The sequence below is a fragment of the Panicum hallii genome, chromosome 8 (genome assembly GCF_002211085.1).
Source record: "Panicum hallii strain FIL2 chromosome 8, PHallii_v3.1, whole genome shotgun sequence".
NCBI lineage: Eukaryota > Viridiplantae > Streptophyta > Magnoliopsida > Poales > Poaceae > Panicum > Panicum hallii.
This window is the reverse complement of record NC_038049.1, coordinates 27404749-27424312: the sequence shown is the minus strand read 5'-3', so window position 1 is coordinate 27424312 and position 19564 is coordinate 27404749. Positions and strand designations below refer to the sequence as shown.

The window sequence follows — 19564 nt, the reverse complement described above, 5'->3', positions numbered from 1 at the left end:
TCAAGCTCACAAGCAATACAATACTTAGTGGACATAAGGTTTTACGCTCCGGCGGCCTGAACCACTCTAAACCCTTGTGTGCTTTCCATGTTCATACGCATCTTAATCTAGCATTCCTTGACTTCCCCAAACTCATCCTAAACTAGGATTAGACGGGTGCACTCCGTCACCCGGCTGGAAAAATCCTCCGACAGTGACCTTGTACAATAATAGCCTATTATAGTCTATAACTTTAAGCTGACAAATCCAACTTTTAACTCCAAATTCAAAGATTAAAGTAAAAGGAGTAAACTTGAGAAACACGCTACATTCATGTCGCACGTGTTGAGATAGAGTAGTACTTGTCCATCCATGGCAGCTTGATATCCTTCTTGTACACATAGTGGAACATACGTGACTAACAGCCTCCAACCCACCTCATCCTACCCTCTAGTCTCACTACCGCAGCTCAAGCACTCCCTAGTAGTAGAGCTATCTTCTTCAAGTCCTACATAGCCACCAGAATCCTCGATTTCCCGCTAGTGATGGACTCGCATCAGTATAATGCCGCATTTACAATGTAGGCCTCTCTAGCCACTCTCGCCCTAGGGCTGCCAGTAGTAGAGGATCGATTGGGAGCAGCAACCCTCTGCCTCTATAGTGTTGCTGAGGAGCTTGACAATCGAGCCATGCTTCATTGTTTGTCCGCCTTCATAAAGAAGGCTCTCTACGGAACTAAAACATGGCATTGATGTAATGAATGATTGCTCTCACATTCTCTAGACCCCCCTACCTCCATAAGGTGGCATGGCCATAACAGTTGTTATGTTTAGCTACCACGTGGCCAATCGTGTTGGAAATGGAGAACACATCTGTCTTTCTAGTTTTGTGAGGAGAAAACCACAAATTTTGGGGTTTTTTGTGAAATGGACAATAAATTTTCGGTTTATGAAATTTTGCTAACAAACCGGTCATGGATACATCTCATGGAACACTGAAGCTACTAGACAAAAAGGTTGTTTGTTGAAATCAATGAAATATCACAATCACATTTGGCATGGATAGTTTGATACCAAAATGTGATTGTTTAGTTAGTTTAACCAGCCCAACCAAGAAATATCATGTCCCATCATCTAGGGCACCAACCAATTACGTTCATACCTCGGTGGTCTAGTCTTTTGGAATATGATGTTTGGTATAGCCATAAATGTTAAAACACTATCTCTATTTGTGTAGAATGAAGTCATTAAACTTTGTTTTAATTCAAATTGAGCAAATCAGGGTTAGCTAGCTTTGGATCATTATTTTTTATTTGTTAGAGTGACTTTGCCTTGCAAATTTTAGTATTACTATTACTCATTAAAACATGAATCGGGTCCTATAAATTCTTTTTGAATGAATTAAATCCTAAACTTGGTATGTGCAGAAACGCTAGCGTTTGTCCTTTGGTATGAAGCCAATGGAATCACATTTAAAGATCCCTATGCGATATAGCTAAGAGATAAGTCCACGTCATAATGGAGGGCTAAATGGAGACTAATAATGATGTAAAATAAGAAATAGATCAAATAACTATAGATGGTTTGCCGTTCAATAAACGAGTGCAGGACAAATCCGGATAAAAACAAACTAGTTTTAGGAATTTGGAATCATTCTTAGGTCAAAGCACACACGAAAGCCGGACCTCCTTTGCTTTTGCTTTTGATGTGCTCCATTGAAATTTTGGTGGCAGTAGCCATGGAATTTCTCTTTTATGATTTTGGTCGATCTGTTGCAAACCCAAACCAACAAATTTCACGGTTTTCATCGGAAGAGCATTTATAGCCTGTCCAACCAGAATCTGACACCTCAAGCCACAAACATCCTCTTCGAGCTACGCGCAGCCGCGTCGCGCCGAACACCTGCACTGCACTGCACCGGCCCACGCACACTCCCCTCACCGCTCCCGCTCGCTCCCCAGATCTGAGCCCCCTCCCGATCGCGCCCCGTCTCCCCCAATCCGTGCGGGCAAACCCTAACCCCGCGCGATCTCAATGCGCAGGTGAGCCACCGTCCGCTTCCGGCGGCGATCCTGGCAGCCCCGTGATTTTCCCCCTCCGATTTTTGTTCCGGTGGTTTGGTTTCTGCTGCTGATCTCGGTTGGTTCCGGTGGACCGCGCAGGGGCCCCGGCGGCGAGGCGTCGCTCCGCCGGCGCCGCGGGCCGGCGCGGCTCTGGGTGGCCGTGGCGGCGCTGGTGGCCGGCACTATCTGGCTCTGCTCCTCCTCCTCCGTCGGCCTGCTCGGCGCCTCGTACAGGGTCCAGGTGCGCTCGCCACGGCCGCCGCCAGCTTTCTTAGCGTGCGGTTCTCGTTTTCGGTGTGCGGTCTATTCTGCTGGCCTATATGGAGTAATGATTGATGGCATTGGCACGGTTGTGCTGTTCCTGCTCATTCTAGCAATTTGGGTGCTCTTTACATGAGTTAGAACTTGGAGCTCCTTTGAAGTAATTCCACCCTGGGTGCATGCTATGTTGTGTTTGGTAGCTGCTTGAATCCCCCATTAATGAATGTAGATACGCCTTATCAAGATGCGCACTTGGGACTCGAAACATTTGCATCACTATCTAATCATTAATTAAGATCAAATCAGCACAAGTTCGATCCTATCTGTCACGTTGTGGCACATCTGCGTAGCTAGATCCATGATGATATTCCAGCTTGTAGTTTACATGGATTACATTTCTCACCACAAAAATAAGGTGTGAGAATGAAAGTTGCAATGCATTTAGTACTTTATTGTGGTCTGGGATGATGAAGTTGGGCATAAAACATATGTATTTTATTTGGCAAGGGAGCACCACAATCTTTTCTGTGGAATTAGTTACTAACACTTTTACCAGAACGTAATGCCATGTGGCACCCTAGATAGTGTTGCATTTGGAACTACTATAGTACTATACTCAACAGATTAGGAGTAATGTTAAAAAGAAACAGCACAATTTTCTTACATATAGATTTTTTGGCGTGTCACTTATCTTTTCAGTTCCGATTAATTTGCCGTATATGCATGTAATTGGACGATAGTACTAGAATGATAATACACATACAATGCTTATTTGAATTTTCTACCATATTATTTCTTGTACTGACATCAATGCTACTACTCAAGGATGTTGATGTAAATAAGTTGTGGAGAACTGCAGATTCAAATGGTTGGAGAGCATCTTCCGCACCACGCACCTATTGGCCTCGTAAGCTTCCCTCTATACCCTTGCGGCAGTTACTGGTCCAGTCACATGCCATTCTGAGCGAGGGTCAATGGTTATACTGAAATTTAATATCTTTACTTGCAGCCCCACCAACTGAATCTGAGAGTAGTGGGTACTTGCGCGTCCGGTGCAACGGTGGCTTGAACCAACAACGTAGTGCAGTATGATTCATACAATGAACTTAGTCTCTAAAAGCAGCACGATTCACTGCATAAATTTTATGTTCATAATTCATGGTAACATAGCTAAGAAATTTGAGGTCCATGTTATCATGATTTTGTAGATATGTAATGCTGTTGTTGCTGCACGAATCATGAATGCTACACTAGTCCTACCGGAGTTAGACACTAATTCGTTCTGGCATGATGAGAGGTATGTAATTTGTCTGAAATGTTTTATCATGCAGGAAGATTATTGCATGTATAGCTTACCATAGACCTTGTGTTCTTAGTGAATTCTTCTGTATAGCCACTAGTTTTGTTTTCAAATGAAATATAATTAGTTCCCGACAAAGTTCACTGAGTAGTTTTACAACAAACAGAAGTAATCCTATTGACCTTTGTGTTGAACCACATCTCTGTTTTGTTTTTCTTACCAAATATTGCACAGTTGGATTAATTGATTCACGTAGTTTCTTAAGGCTTTTTTATGCGTAATATATGTGGGAGTTCCATTAGATATTTGACCTAATCCTCCAGTCGGCAGGCATGCTGACTAATTTCCATATCTGTTGCCAGGTGATTGGATATAATTTAGTGCGTTGCAGTGTTGTTTGGAAAGGTTATCTCTGTGTACCAGGAGTCTAGGGTGAACTTTTGCTGTTAAAAGCTAGTGTAGGAAAGAAGAAAACATGTACAGAATGCGTGCAAATTCTGTCTACGTTCTAGGAGTTACACAGAGAGAAAACAATCAATTAGAAGCACTAGAAACACTGTTGATCTAAGTCTTGTTCTCGCAACAGTAAATGACCATGATCTTTTGCTCTGCCAGCAATCCAGAGTTCCATCTTTTGCTTGACCATGTTCATGAACTGGGCAGTTGGGGACGTTGAACCCTGGAATACCCAGCTGTTGTGCTCTTTCCAAGTGATCCACGATGTTAAAATGATAGAAGAGTCAACGCCTTTTTTGGTCCTCGTCCAACATTGTGTAGGAAAGAATCCTTATTTGTGTAGGATTTCATGAGAAACTTCAGACTGATGTCGCTTCAGTATCTGGCCTGAAAATTTGATCAATATGTTAATAAAAACTTAATATATTTCTGATTGAAAGCATGTACTGATATCTTGTAGGAGAAGCATGTGATGCATTTACTTGTAGTTGCTTAGAAATCATTATTTTCTTTTTGGGTAATGCCATCATGAAGATGTTACTGTGCCAAGATTACAACTATTCAGAGTTGGACTAATCCATCATTGAAAGTTGAATTATTAAGTTTTGGGTAATTGATTTCCAAATGATAAGGTGATTATGCATTGTATATGATTTACAAGTAGTATGCTCTCATTCTTTACATGATGTTTTATTTGGTAATTATGACAAGGTTCCAGTTTCTAGACTTACATTCAGTTCACATTTTCTGTGGCTTTGTAATTATCTTCTTGGTTGACTTTATTTATGCTGAATGATCTGCATGATCATCCTTGGTTGGTGTTTACTTATTTCTGCATTTATGTATGCACCCAGTGGTTTCGTAGGCATTTATGATGTTCCCCACTTCCTCAAGACATTGAAATATGATGTTAGAATTGTTATGAGCATTCCAGAAATCACTGCAAATGGAAAGACCAAGAAGCTCAAGGCACATCAGGTGAATAAATTTGAAGGACACTAAATTCAGCTGTACTAATATCGTTTCCCTATCTTTAAAGAGTCAATATTTTAGGAGCATACTATAGTCATGGGAAACTCTTTATCATAACAGATTCGACCACCTAGAGATGCACCAGTATCTTGGTATGCAACAGTTGCTTTGGAGAAGATGAAGAAATATGGGGCTGTATATTTAACTCCATTTTCACACCGTTTGGCAGAAGATATTGATGATCCAGAGCTTCAGAGATTGAGATGCAGGGTGAATTATCATGCACTACGATTCAAGCCACATATCATGAAAACAAGCAGTGAGATAGTGAACAAGCTCCGCTCAGAAGGCCATTTCATGTCAATTCATCTTCGTTTTGAGTTGGATATGCTTGCATTTGCTGGGTATGAATTTGAATAAGTTATCATAAAGTCATCACTTTGAATGAATCACATCCTGCTTATTTTGTATCCATTGGAGAAGTCCATCCCTGAATTCTTTAATCTAGGCTTAAGAAAGACTTCACAAGAGCTAATCCTTGTGTATAAATCACAACATTCATTCATATATATATCAAACTATTAGTATAAAGTCATACGCCAATCAAAACCCATTATCATTATGCATGTTTAGTTCATTGATTTTGACTACTTTTGATAACCGCAGTCGTCATTACTTGCTGTGCCATTTTTTTTTACCTTACACCAAAATGAAAATTGCAGGTGCATTGACATATTCACACCTCATGAACAGAAAATTCTGTTGAAGTACAGGAAAGAACATTTTGCAGAAAAGTTACTTGTCCCCAGGGAGAGAAGGCTCATTGGAAAGTGCCCTTTAACTCCAGAAGAGGTACTGAATCTTCTTATAGACATTGTTCCAGATGTTCCTTAAGAGCTAATAACTAGTTGTGTGTTCAAATGAAAAGTTATTTGCTTTGAATGGGGTGCAAACTTAAGCTCATTACCATTTCAGGTAAACGTAGTGATTTTGACGCTTACGTTATCGTACCTGAGTACAGTTTGGAACACCTCCGGGTGTTTCCCAAGAGCTTCTTTTTTCATTTACATGTGCCCTCAGATGCATCCTAGTTCAGTTTTGTAGCAGAGCTCATGGGTAAATTTGTATAATTTAGTATTTACATTACATTTCCATTTTAAACAATTAACAATGGGTTATATTCTAAAATTAGCTGACATGAATACATATGCTTATTGCATGTAGTTTCTTTGTACCTTCCCTTCATGTATTGTGAACAGTTTGCCGTTCTACTTCTACCTAGGCAATCTGTGATCTACATCATTTTGTTTTCCCCATTGATGGTTTGTGTGTATTAGTGCTGTTCTAATTTCCATGATTGGTTGAACATCACGTACCATTCTGTACTCTTAGCATTAAATGAATCATTTTGATTATTACAAATTGATTATATGGAGCAAAGTTGAAACATATATAGGTGAATATTGTTTCTTATTAAAACAGAAAAATAAGGAAAAGGCAGTGAAACATCATTAGTGTAGCTGATATTGCATAAATAACTGAAGTAATTCAATGTTCTATTTATATTGTTGTGCAGGTAGGTCTTATTCTACGTGCTATGAGATTTGACAATACAACACGCATTTACCTTGCTTCTGGTGAGCTTTTTGGTGGGAAACGCTTCATGAAGCCATTCAAGGCTATGTTTCCACGCCTAGAGAACCACAGCACGGTTGGACCTGGAAAACTGGAAGAAAATACCCAAGGGCTAGCGGGATCGGCAGTTGATTACATGGTCTGCCTGCTGTCAGACATTTTTATACCCACATATGATGGCCCAAGCAATTTTGCAAACAACCTCATGGGCCACCGCATGTACTACGGTTTCCGGACCACAATCACACCAAACAGGAAGGCCCTTGCCCCCATATTCATCGACAGGGCACAAGGCCGTACCACTGGCTTTGAGCAGAGGATCAGGCAAGTTATATTCAACACACATTTCGGCGCCCCCCACAAGCGAATCCATCCAGAGTCTTTCTACAAAAACTCATGGCCAGAGTGCTTCTGCCAGACGAACGCTAGGAACCACGCGGACCGGTGCCCACCTGATAACATAAATGATGTTCTTGAAAGTCAGTTCCAGAGCGAAGAAGAAATCGAAGAAGCGAGAACCACTAATCAGACTGACTCAACCGGCCAAACAGAAGAGACGATGATTTAAGTCAGGTAGCTAAGGATTATTACTTGAGAACATATTGGACACTTGGACCATTCGAAGCAGGCCAGGATGACATTTTGGAGGAATGGATCCATTGATGGATGATGATCAAATATGGGCTATTCTGTTTGATTGGAGCTGTTGATATGTTAAGGTTGTTATCCAGGGAGGGTCAAACCAGATTTTGGTTACGTCTGGTCATATAGGGTTTTGATGGAGCTGTTAGATTGGATATGTCGATAGTTGGTTTTGATGGAGCTGTTAGATTGGATATGTCGATAGTTTTCACCTCATTGACGAGTGCAGAGTGTCGTGGATTATGAAACCTTATGCATATCGATAGCTTTCGCCTCATTGACGAGGGCAGAGTGGTGTGAATTATGTGGCAACAACAATATTCGGGAGCCTTTACATGATATGCTATATCGGACTGTTTAGTGGCTCCGGTTCTACCAGCTTTATGCTGTACCCCTCTATGTTTGCACTAATTATTTTGCTTCATCTTGTTTCTGGAGGCTGGAGGGGCTATTCCTTTTCTGCGGAGCTTTCCTGGAATATTCTCGGTAGTTGTTTTGACTGGCCATTAAGGTTTCGACAAAATGTTTATCTTTGGTGCTCTCTGTGTATAGCTGATTCACGCTATATTTTTTTTCTTGTATCTCGTGACCTGTACATGACGGATGGGAGCTCAAGTTGAACAAGAAAAGTGCATTGTGCATATTGCGAAGGCTTTGGTCGTAATCGACTAGTCCAGGGAATCAATCAAGAAATATTAAAAATAGAGTGATCGGTTGATATAGCGATTTCACCTAATCTAATTGCGCCTTTGCCGTTCGTTACGGGTCCCCTCAGCACTCCGCACACCAGCTGCTCGACGGAATGCCTGATCGGCGCTTGAGGAACAAGGCGCCGGCGGAGTGCGGCGAAGACCCGTTCCGCGCGCTCCCGGACGCCGTCGTGCAGCACGTTTCCTGCCGGCACTGGACGCTGTGCGGACCTCCGTGCTCACCGGCGCTGGCGCCCACTCTGGAGATCCATGGGCCTGCGCATGGCCGACATCCAGGCGCTGGGCGACGTCGGCATCCTCAACAGGTTCGTCAGACAAGTGCTGCTCGGCCGCGAACCCGGCGCAACTCTAGCAGAGTGCGAGATCGATCTCCGTGGGTTCTCGCGAGTGGACGGTACATGCGCCGACCTCTGGATACGCCATGGTTCCAGGTGCCATGTACAGGTGCTGCAAGTGCGCTTCTATGCTGAAGAGCGTGTTGTACTGGCGGACTGGCCTCTCTTCTCCAGACGCCTGGTCAGATTAGAGCTTCACGGTATCGCTTTGAGAGAAAGCTTTCTGGATTTTTCAAGCTGCCCGGTGTTGGAGGATCTGGAGATTACCAATTGCCTACTCGCTGCTGATAAGATCTTGTCTGGATCGTTGAAACTTCTTAAAATTACAGGCTGTGAACTCATTTGGCTATTTCTCCCAACTCACATTTCTGCTCGGAGTCTTATTTCACTGCAACTAGACGATTATGTCGGAGTAACTCCTATTCTTGAAAGCATGCCATCACTGGAAAAAGCCTCTGTCAAGCTGGGCCAAAACAATGAGGATTACTGTGACTACTGTGATAATGGTGGCTCTGGAGAATGTACTTGTGACATGTGTTTCATAGATTATAATGCTAACGTAGCAGGAGTAGTGTCAGTATTCTTCTTGGAGGTTTGTCAAGTGCGGCATATTTGGAATTGGAAGCTTCCTCTGAAATGGTACACATACACTTCATTACAGCTTGCTTACTCAAATTCACGTTGAATTAAATCTTTCACTGCAACTATTGCATTGCTCTTTCACAGATTACATTTAAAAGGGATCTGAGATGTTGCCCTACATTTATTAATCTAAAAACTTTGCTACTCAATGACTGGTGTTTGGTTGCTGACATGCATGCACTACTTTGCTTTCTCCAACATACACCAATTCTTGAGAAAGTCATTCTCCAACTCTGTAAGGTGCATATGTCTTCTAAATATGATTGGTGTTGCCTTTTTAGAACCAGGACGCAGGATTCATCTTTCAAAGTGTTATATTTTCTGCAGAAACCCAAAGCTGCTGTGGAAACGGAAGGCAGCAATCTAATGGAATATTCACTTACACTGAGACAACTTAAGATAGTTGAGGTTAAATGTCCAACAATTGTTGAAAGGGTTCAAAACGTTTTGAAGATATTGCGTGCCTGCACCAGTTGCCTCGATCATGTTATTGTCCAAGAGATTTAAAATGTAAATTTGATTTAAGTTTCTTAGCACTTTCGAACCTTATATTTCTATTGTTTAACTTTCTATATTTAAATTCGTAAACATCCCAGATTACACTTTGGTAGGAACAAATACCAGTTTCTGGGATGATATATGAGTAGGAAAATAATCTTCAGGTTAGAAATATCCCATACTTTGTAATATTTCTTTTTGGAAACAACTGAATGTTGCTTAGTTATCTGACAAACACTGGGATGGTATCGAATGCAGATGTAGTCTGACTGGAGAAAATTTAGAGGCTAGGAAAAAGTTGCAAGATGTCTGCTCAAGGGTGTCATTGAGTGAAGATTGAATACGAATTAATTAGGATTTTAACCAGTAGTGGGAAGTTTTGTTTCAGATTCTTCCATATAGCACTAAAAGTTCCATCTATATAGCTTTTCCGCACACGTTCGCTCCAACAACAAATTCCAGGAAAAACCAAGGTGGGAAAACCAAGGTGTTGTCACACCCAGTTTTAATGCATAAGGATCAAGTTCAGTGACTTCATCAGTGAATAATTAGCAACAGTATCACAAAAAGTGAACTAAAAGACTATAAAAATTATCAGAGTTATATAGCTTATTCTGAAAACGAAGGCTTCAAACTTCACAGGCAATCGACCGGGGGTTGCGTATGCCTAGAACTCGGCATCATCTTCAACAGACTTCACATCAATTTTCTTTTCTGAGCAGCAATTATAACACACTTATGGTTGGTAGTCAGCAAGTGTTGGGCATGAAGGCCAAAAGTAAGGAAATGCCGTCTGGCTTACTGCGATAAGCAATTTTAGTTGGTCAAATTTTATTAACACCTGATTATATACCAACCCACGTTAAAAGAAACAGAAGAGATATAGCAGAAGCATAATGATAACTATAAACATGGTCCATGATTTATTTTATCTTCAAGTTTATTAATCATGTGAGGGTCCAAGCCGCTCTTAACCGTGAGCACGGCTGATATATCAGTTTTCACTCAGTAGAGGTTGTACACTTTACCCACAATTCATGTCTCCCGATTTGCCCGAGGTAGCTAGCCTCTTAAACACTTCCGAGGTGAGTGGCAAGTGATTCACTACGAGATCTTTACAAAGATTCCCTAACTTGTGACAATCCGTTAAGATTTCAAGTCAAAGCGGCCATAACTCTCTCTATTGAGGAAGTGCCTTAGCTAAGGACCACATATCAAAGCCTCAAGAGGACCGAGCTATACCCCGTCGATGCAGCCCCTCTTGCCCTTTCGGTAAGATTGTCATAAGCTAGTGTTTCTAATTAATTAGCCAAGACCAGAGCCATATAGTATTGTTATTGTACTATTTTCCTAGGTGGTTCTCCATATTCCGATTAAAATATATGATCTTGTAATTAACAACACAAATTATCCATGAACATGGATAAAACAGGTGTAGCATCATCATTGTTGTCATCATGATTATATATTATTCTCAAATCAGAACCAGTTATAGCAACTAAGCAGAAACTACCCAACAAGAGGATAAAACTCAGGTTGACAAGAAATGATCATAAAGACTAGGCATATCCTTAATTAGGATCCATCAAAATTAGGACACATACATGCATAAAGAAAAGTTATATTTATTGCGATTGTTAGGATAAAAGCATGATCAAGAAAACACTTGCCTTTCTTACAAAAAATGCTGCTCAGAGTCTTCAATTATTGTTCTTGCAACTCTTAATCTTTAAAGCTCTTGGATTGCGCTCCCTCTAACGTCAAACGAGCATTGGACCAAAACACAACAAACAAACAAACAATAACAACTAAGAACAGATACACCAAACAAAAGGAAAACTTTAAAAGAGTGTACAAAAGGAGAGGGCTCACTGCTACGGTCACGAGAGCGCAAGAGATGGGGAAAACGGAGCTACGGTTGAAAAGAAACAACTATAGCAAGATTTATATTAAAAAGAGAACAACAGAACTATAAGCTTCATTTATTTTAATTTAGAAAACAAATGTAAAGGATATTTGAAAGAAAATATCCTTGATTATCATTAACTCATATTATATTTATGTTTGTAAAGGCGAAGTAGAACTTAGTCCAATTTTATTTATAATTGTCTATGTATAATTTATACTAATTAAACAATTAATTAGAAAATAAATTGGTGAGAGCATCTAAACATCGAACTTTATGGTTCGTGTTGAACTAAACAAATTAAATTACAAACATAAATGTATTAATCAAATTAACATTAATTAAGAAAATCGGAGTAAAGATTTAATTGGATTTTATTTAGGAAAACTAGATGAGAGAATATTAATCAAATTAAATCTATATTTAATTTTAAAAATAGGAACTATGGTACAACAATACTACTAAATGATAGCTTAGGATTTTAGAAGACTAACGCAAAAAGAACGGATTGAAACGGATCTTAAACGAGGAAACTACACATGAAACAAGGTTGCAAGGACCTAGTCGCGATTAACTATAGATGCGAAGGACTAGCTGCTGATTTTTACAACACTCAGAAAACTGAGCTCGCAAATGCAGAAAAGGTTAGGATTAGATCTGAAAAAGATCACGGTGGGGCTGGACTAAAAAATCTAATCTACAAGGGGGTTTTCAGCAGATTTTGGAAGATACAAGAAAACAGCAGAAAATTGCATGTTTCTTCAGGAACTAATCTGCAAAAGCTCGGGAATAGCTCCCATGGTGGCCGGCGCCCACTGTTGGCCGGATTCCTGAGATTCTGGGCATGGGGAAGCGCGGGAGCGGGGGAAAAGAAAGAGGATGACGAGGGGATTCGATTTTTATACCTTTCTTGCGGTGGAGATGCATCGTGGCGGTGGGAATCGAAGCCGGAATAAGTGGGCGGCGGCGGTCTGGTTCCTCGCCGAGAAGACCTTGGTGGTGTTGGGCACCAGGGGATGCGCGCAGGGGGCGAAGGTGTGGCACACACGGCTTGTTGTAGAGGAGCGCAGGGCTCGTTGTAGGGGTGCGTGGCGAGGCAGGGAGCAAGGGAACCGACAGCGGCGGCTCACTGCTCGAAATAGGCGAGCAGCCCTGGCGGCGGCGCTGGGCAGGGCGCGTCTGGTGGTGGCGCACAGGCGCAGGGAGGCCCGTGAGGTAGGAGGATGGGGAAAGCCTAGGCGCCCGATGGAGAGGCAGGGTGCGACTGCGCTGCAGGGGTGATGGGGGGAGGACGCGCAGGAGGAAAACATGAGGCAGAATGGGGCGACGATGGCCTCTGCTCGGCTCCTGGTGGCGGCGCTGCGCGAGAGGCAGGGACGGGCATGGGGGTGGAGGCTAGGGTGCGATGTCGAGGGTTTTGCTAGCAAGGGCGCGGGGAGGCCTGGCCGTGCGATTTATAGGGGCGATATGCATCCAGGCGTTCATGCAGAGCACACCAAAACGGCGCCCCGTGCTGCAGCAGGACTGGGCAACGAAGCCCAAGGTCAATGATGCAGCAGTGAAGGGCATGAGGGGCTGATCGGGTTGGGTCAGGCCGAGACAGATAGATTCGTGTGGCCGAAGTAGGTTTGGTCTTGGGCGAAAAGAAAATGTGCTGACCAAAGATGAAAGGGCTACTTGAGAGCAGGAATTGAAGATAAGGAGAAGGAACGAGAGATGATCTGGAAGACGGAAATCTTTTTATAGGATGCGGGTGGCAAAGCTTGCGTGACGCACACACAAAGGACAGCAACGTGGGCCATCCAGTCTCGAATGAAACCAAAATGGCACATGGCAAACATCTAGCTTGGCCTGTAGGTGACATACAAGAATACGATGAGGTCGAGCATGTGTGGCCAGATCGGACTCGATCAACGAGTCCTAGCACGCACTCACGCATAGGAAAGCTGAGTTTGGCTTGACATAGCTGCCGTGTCGAGGAAGGAAAAGAGAGGATGGGGATGCTGGTGGCCGAACTAGGTCAGATCAGGTTTAGGTGTTGGCGAGCCAGAGGTCAAAGTCATGTAGCGACGACATAGGTTGCCGTAGCTAGCATTTACGACACCGGAGCATCGTCGGAAAACGTCGAAATCGAGCTATGGCTCCTTTTCGAGCGTGATTTGATCAAGGACAGATTAGAGAACAAGAAACTCAATGGGGCATCTTACAAAGTCGGAGAGGACGGAATTAAAAGGACGGACAACAAAGAAATGACTCGGTCCGACTACGAGGAGATAAAGAAAGAAAGAAAGAAAGAAAGAAAGGGAGTGGGAAAGCTTCTAGATAACTCCAACTTGGTGAAGGAAGGCGATCGATGGTGAGTGTCGGTCAGGTAGCTTTGATGAGCTATTAAGTTTTGGAAAGGAAAGGCAAAAGATGAAAATATAGGTGTTCGCTTCGGTACCTCAAGGAGAAGATTTTGATTTACTTTTTACCGACAAAACGCAACAGACGATAAGATTATGGCAGTGGTCGAGCTCAAGCTTGCACGCGGCACGATTCTAGGATTTAGGGCAGAATAGACCCAAAACGAGTTGAATCTAGCTCGAGATGAAAAGAAAAGGAATTGACTTTCTAGAACATATTTTCAAGCTCAAAATAAATCTAGATTTTAAATCACGAAAAATATATCCAGAAGAATCCCAAAAATTCCAAGGAAAATTCGGGAGGCAATTAGGGACACAAGGAATCCAAATAAAATATTTTGGACTCATGAAAAAGATTTTAGAGCCTTCTAAAAAAAGGATCTAGCTCTAGGATAAATGAGAATAATTGCTAGAAAAATCTGTAAAATTCTCGGAAAACCCTAAAGATGGATGAACACATTCTAAAAGACATTCACGTTCTAAAATTAAATATTTTAGGGTGTGATAGGTGTTCTTATGTTATTTTTTCATAGAAACTGCATTTTAACCAAAGATAATTTTGTCCAGAAGGTGGAAATGTGATGATACATGTCACTTGTGATGACAAGGAGTCACTAGACCATTTTTATTTTCATTATCCATAGGTAAGATTCGTTTGGAATGTGATTTCTGTTGCTTTTTGGATTGCCTCGGAAACCGATACCTTCCTCACAGCTTTTTGATGACTGGATTAAGAATTTTCATTGGGCAACCAAAATGCTGGTAGTGGTAGCCTGGTAGGACAGTAGGAGTTGTGGCAACCTTTTGGACTCTTTGGGAAAACTTGAAATGCATCACGTTTTTAAAAAAATCTCTTAAGACCCTGTTTCGATATTTCCCAAGCATATCATTTTTTGAAACCTTTGCCTGTGTTTCTGAAAAAAAGAACAAAATAGGGAGGGTACTGGAGTTGGTTGCAAGATTGCTCGGACAAATTGTGGGGAAGTCCTTGTGGCAGAATCGTCTAATTTAAACCAGATCAAGAGCGCTCGATCGTCGCTTATTTGGATAATCAGGCCAACACTCTTGAAAAATTATAAATCCGTCAGTCCGTCGGGTGATTCCTGAATATTCCACTCATCATCTGTCTCATCAACCATGTAGTCACGATCTCTTGCATAATGGCACAACAGACGTTACACATCTTTTTACATAATTAATCAGAGGTGTGGAGTTATTACAACTTAAAAATGTTAGACAGATGTATATGCGTGTATGTGTGGGCCCGCGCCCTGGCTTGTATAGCCGGCCGGCCCTAGCTTGACGTGGTTAGAGATAGGAGGAGATCGTGTTGGGTTCTGTTTCTATAAACCCCGAGCTTCTTACCCCTATATAATTGTACATCTATCTCTCAATCAATCAATCCAATATTCCACGCAATCTCCATTGCTTTCATGGTATCACGAGTCCAGGTTAAACCCTGATTCAGCTTCCGCAACCCTAGAGCGCCGTCGTCCCAGCACTACTCCTTGCGCGCCGCCTCTTCCTTGTGCGCACGCAACTTGCAGCGTGCCGCCTCTTCCTGGTGCACGCGTGACTTGCAGCATGCAGCCGCACCAATGGCGGATCCACGTCCGCCCCTCCTAGATCGGCCGCCACTGGCGCCACCCTCGTCGACCCGGCTCCTCTCGACCCCGCCACTGCTCAGCGCTCCTAAGAAGCCCGCCTCGCCGAGGAACAACACATCCAGGAGGCTCAGGCCACCTGGGACGCTGTCCTTCTCTGCGCCGTGGATGCTAAATGCACGGCCGTGGACGCAGCCAGGGGGCGCGACGCGGCCGATGCGCGCGTGTGCGCCGCCCTGGAACGCGACCGCTCGTGCAGAACGACCGTGCTCTTGAGCCGCTTGTCCTCGACGTCACCTCCACATTCTACAGCCACTGGTGCGAGTCCTTCCTCCTGGTCCTTGGCAAGTACTCGCTGCAAGGTCATGTTCTCACGAACACGGCCACATCCGAGTCTCAGGACTGGATCCGTATGAACTGCGTTGTGCGCTCATGGCTCATGGACACCCTGTCCTTTGACCCCGCCGACACCGTCATGGAGCGCGACGCCACCGCCAGAGTTTGCTGGCTCGCCATTGAGTCTCAGTTTCTCGACAATCGAGAAATGAGGGTTCTCTTCCTCGATGCCAAGTTCCGCAGCTTCACCCAAGGGAATCTCTCCATCACTGACTACTGCCGCCGCTTCAAGAACATGACTGACTCCCTTTGCGAGCTCAGCGAAAACACTCGTCCTCAACGTGATCCGCGGCCTCAACGATCACTTCAAGGACATCGACATGCACCTTTGGCGTGGGCGCCCCTTCCCCTCCTTCCTGCAGGCTAGGAACGATTGCTTCTTGCGGAACTCACCATGGCGAAGACAGCGCCCGCTGGCTCCCCAAAGTAGCCGCAACAACCGCCGTTGTAGCATCCCGTATTTCCGTACGGAATGTTATATGTTGAAAATTATGGATTTCAAAAAATTTTCATGCAATGTGCTTGTAGATAGTGCCAACGTAAGAATAAATTCTTTTCCACGCTAAACTCCTAGTAAATAACTCCAATTATGAAGTAAGGTATTATTATGTTAGTGTGAGTTATTTGGTTTAATTGGATTTAATTGAGCTTGTTTACTTGGATTGATTTTGTTTGGATTTTATTGGTTTAAATTTTGTGGAATTTAAATTGAAGTGGGCCCTTCAATTTAAATTCAAAAGCTAAGTAACTCTAACCCTAACCCGCTACCTTACCCTAACCCAGCCCAGAAACCAACCTAACCTCTACCCAAACCAACCCAAGCCAGCCCAGCTAGCCGAGTGGCCACAGTCCAAGCTCGGCCTGCTAGCGACCCGCGCACCCGCGCGAGCATAGCCTGCACCGGTCTAGCCTCACGTGCCAGCCCAACCAGTGCCTCTGCTCTGCGCCGCACACACCTCCGGCCCACTCTTTCTTTGCACAGGGTCACTGACAAGTGGAACCCGCTTGTTAGATTTCCCTTCTACCCCCTGATGCCGCCCACACCTCGCCTCTACTCCGCACCGCACCCACGCCGCTCCGCCCCTGCATCGCGACAAAGGGGCACAACGACCACATCACCCTCTGCACGTGTCAGCCGTGACCACCCCGTGGCTCGCCTTGACCGCTCCGTGCCCCAAAACCCTAGCCACCGAGCTGTAGGATGTAGCCACGTAGCCCTGTGCATGCGCCAAGCCCTGCCGGCCAATCCTCGGTGTTCGTGCCCTAACCCAGCCCTAGGGCACCCCTATAGAACCCCTTAGCCCCCGTCATTGCGAAATCCTAGCTACCCCATGGGCTTTTCCCCAATCCGCCGCCGACGCTGAACCCGAGAGGAGGAGAAGGAGAAGAGGAAAGGCTGAGGTGGAGGAGCACAAAGAAGAGGACGTCGTCGCCACCGCCGAAGCCAACGACACCACCAAGCCACTCGTGAACAACGTTGAGCCAAGGAGGGGTTGCCGCCAGGATGTTGTTGCCAAGGTGCTTCATTGAGCCAGCACCCCGTACGATGACACTGTTGTTGCCGTGCGTCCTGTGCGGCATCGTCTCACCTGCTCCACCTCACCATTGCCCCAAGCCGCCTCCTTTAGAGCTCGCCGGTAAGCCAACACCGCCACCTGACCTTGTCCTGATCTCCTTGCGCTGCCGATGGGACCTTCTAGCAGTACGAGGAAGAGAACCAGCAGTTTGACGAGGAAGGCAAGTGGACTTCTCCCCCTACATGTTCTATTTTATCCCAATAATAGCATGATAATACACTTTGCTTTATATCTAAATTGCATAAACTTGATGGGATACCTATTGAGGATTTACCTAGTCTTTTCACCCAAGCTTTGAACACCGAGTTTAATCCTTTTTGTTGGATAGAAATGCTTAGATGCTTTATCTTGGGATGGTTATGTTATAATCTTTGAAATATTAAACATGGCTTTATTTGTTGTTATAATTGGATAATTGGCAAGATCACTTTGTTGAAAGGGAACATGCAGAACCATCCAAGAAAACCGTACAACCACATTGTCACATGGCTCTGACCTTAGCTGGTTAATTAGACGTGTAGTTAACGGGTAGTCTTACCGAAAGGGCAAGGAAGGGGTCGGTGATTGGGGTATAGCCCGGTCCTCTTGGGGTAGCAGTCTTTACTAAGGTGCTGACCATTAGGAAGGGTTATGGTTCATGCCACTACTGAAACTCTAGCAGGCTATCTAGTTTTCTATATGTCTTTGTAAAGGCTTCATAGTAAACCCCTCGCTACTCACCTCGGAAGTGTTTAAGGGATTTGCAAACCTGGGCAACTCAGGGGAACACGATTTGTGGTGAAACCACTCACCTCGAAAGTGTTTAAGGGATTTGCAAACCTGGGCAACTCAGGGGAACACGATTTGTGGTGAAAGTGTACAATCTCTACAGAGTGTCTAAAACTGATATATCAGTCGTGCTCACGGTTAAGAGCGGCTTAGACCCTCACATAATTTAACTTAACAGAATGTATTAAATTGTGGTTCTTTGGCTTTGAAATAATGTTGTTTCCGTTATGCTTAAGTGGGTTGGTATAAACTTACATCTAGTTAATAGGTGCTTGCTAATAAAAATTTACCAACTAAAAACGCTAACCGCTATAAGCCTTTTAGCCTCTCTTGCTGGCCTTGCATTCTTCCCCCACTTGTTGAGTACCTGTAACACCCCGAAGTGCTACTAAACTACACAAGCGACAACTAAAAGGAGATGAAAAATTGGCAGCATCTCCTTTGAAACTAGAGCTATCGCGGAAGCAAACACAAATAGATCAATATAAGGAACAAGCTAGCATGGATAGCACCCCTGAATGAAAATGAATATCTAAAAGAATGGAACCGGCAGCGACCACAACTTTAAGTTGTTCTTAACCAAACTGATTATTACACTAACTATTTGCTATAAATGGATTTCTAAAAGATGAAGTGTAGACGTGCTGCTACTCTCCCTTCCCACAAGAATAAGCATCAAACACCTGAAAAGAGTGAATATACAAGGGGTGAGATGAAACATCTCCACAAGTGGACTGTTTCGACAAGCTATTTAAAAAAAAACAGGTTTACTTAGCAATGATTTGCATTCAACATATAAAATCAAGACGATAAACTTCAATTCAACTTCAATAATATGGATGCATATTGAATGCCATGCACTTCCTTCTGTCCGCATACCCAACAAGGTATGAAGCTGCATCTGAAGATGCTGTACCGGTACAAGTCGGACCATAAGATCACGACATACTTCAATGCAAATGCATAATGCGATGCTTATGTAATGCTGCAACATTAATATACTTTCAACTTCAAATATGTGGTTTTCCACATAAAACATACTCAATTATAAGTCTTCATGGTTCACTTCTCAAGATAGATGAATTATAAATACGATTGAGAATATGTATAGAATTATATGAACTTCAAATATTAACTTTGGATGATAAAAATAGCAAGGCAAAACGTAGCCAACCACAGCTACAAATCCACTTGCCTTAACCGACGAAGCAAGCAAGAGGGACTCAAGTCCGATCCGGAGCACTACCACCTGTTCGGAGAATACAATTCATTACAAACACTTCAAATATCAAGCACAAGTAAACAGCGCATCGTCCCTACGGTCCATTCCGACAGCCGGCTATTAATCCCTAGGGAACCCTAAAACAGCAGCTGCAGTTGTCTTTTTGTATCTTTAATTTTGTAATAGCTACAACA

The 19564-nt window shown here is 43.5% G+C and overlaps 2 protein-coding genes and 1 long non-coding RNA gene across 3 annotated transcripts; 2 read left to right on the top strand and 1 right to left on the bottom strand.

Moving 5' to 3' along the window:
• Window positions 1-1860: 1860 nt before the first annotated feature.
• On the top strand, window positions 1861-7685 carry LOC112902473 (O-fucosyltransferase 1-like). The gene is made up of 9 exons (XM_025971573.1): window positions 1861-2020; window positions 2141-2282; window positions 3128-3209; window positions 3312-3388; window positions 3511-3599; window positions 4913-5036; window positions 5151-5434; window positions 5753-5882; window positions 6607-7685. Exons 1-9 carry the CDS (start codon window positions 2013-2015, stop codon window positions 7231-7233), a joined length of 1563 nt encoding a protein of 520 aa, XP_025827358.1. The 5' UTR covers window positions 1861-2012; the 3' UTR covers window positions 7234-7685.
• On the bottom strand, window positions 4036-6792 carry LOC112902474. Its single transcript, XR_003230588.1, has 2 exons — window positions 6658-6792; window positions 4036-4445 (listed from the first exon to the last, which is right to left on the bottom strand). It is a non-coding gene; the product is annotated as an uncharacterized LOC112902474 (long non-coding RNA).
• Window positions 7686-7951: 266 nt separating the features above from the next.
• Window positions 7952-10477, top strand: LOC112903703. Its single transcript, XM_025972930.1, has 2 exons — window positions 7952-9022; window positions 9058-10477. The coding sequence occupies exons 1-2, from the start codon at window positions 8267-8269 to the stop codon at window positions 9499-9501; spliced, it is 1200 nt and encodes a 399-aa protein (XP_025828715.1). The 5' UTR covers window positions 7952-8266; the 3' UTR covers window positions 9502-10477.
• Window positions 10478-19564: the final 9087 nt, after the last annotated feature.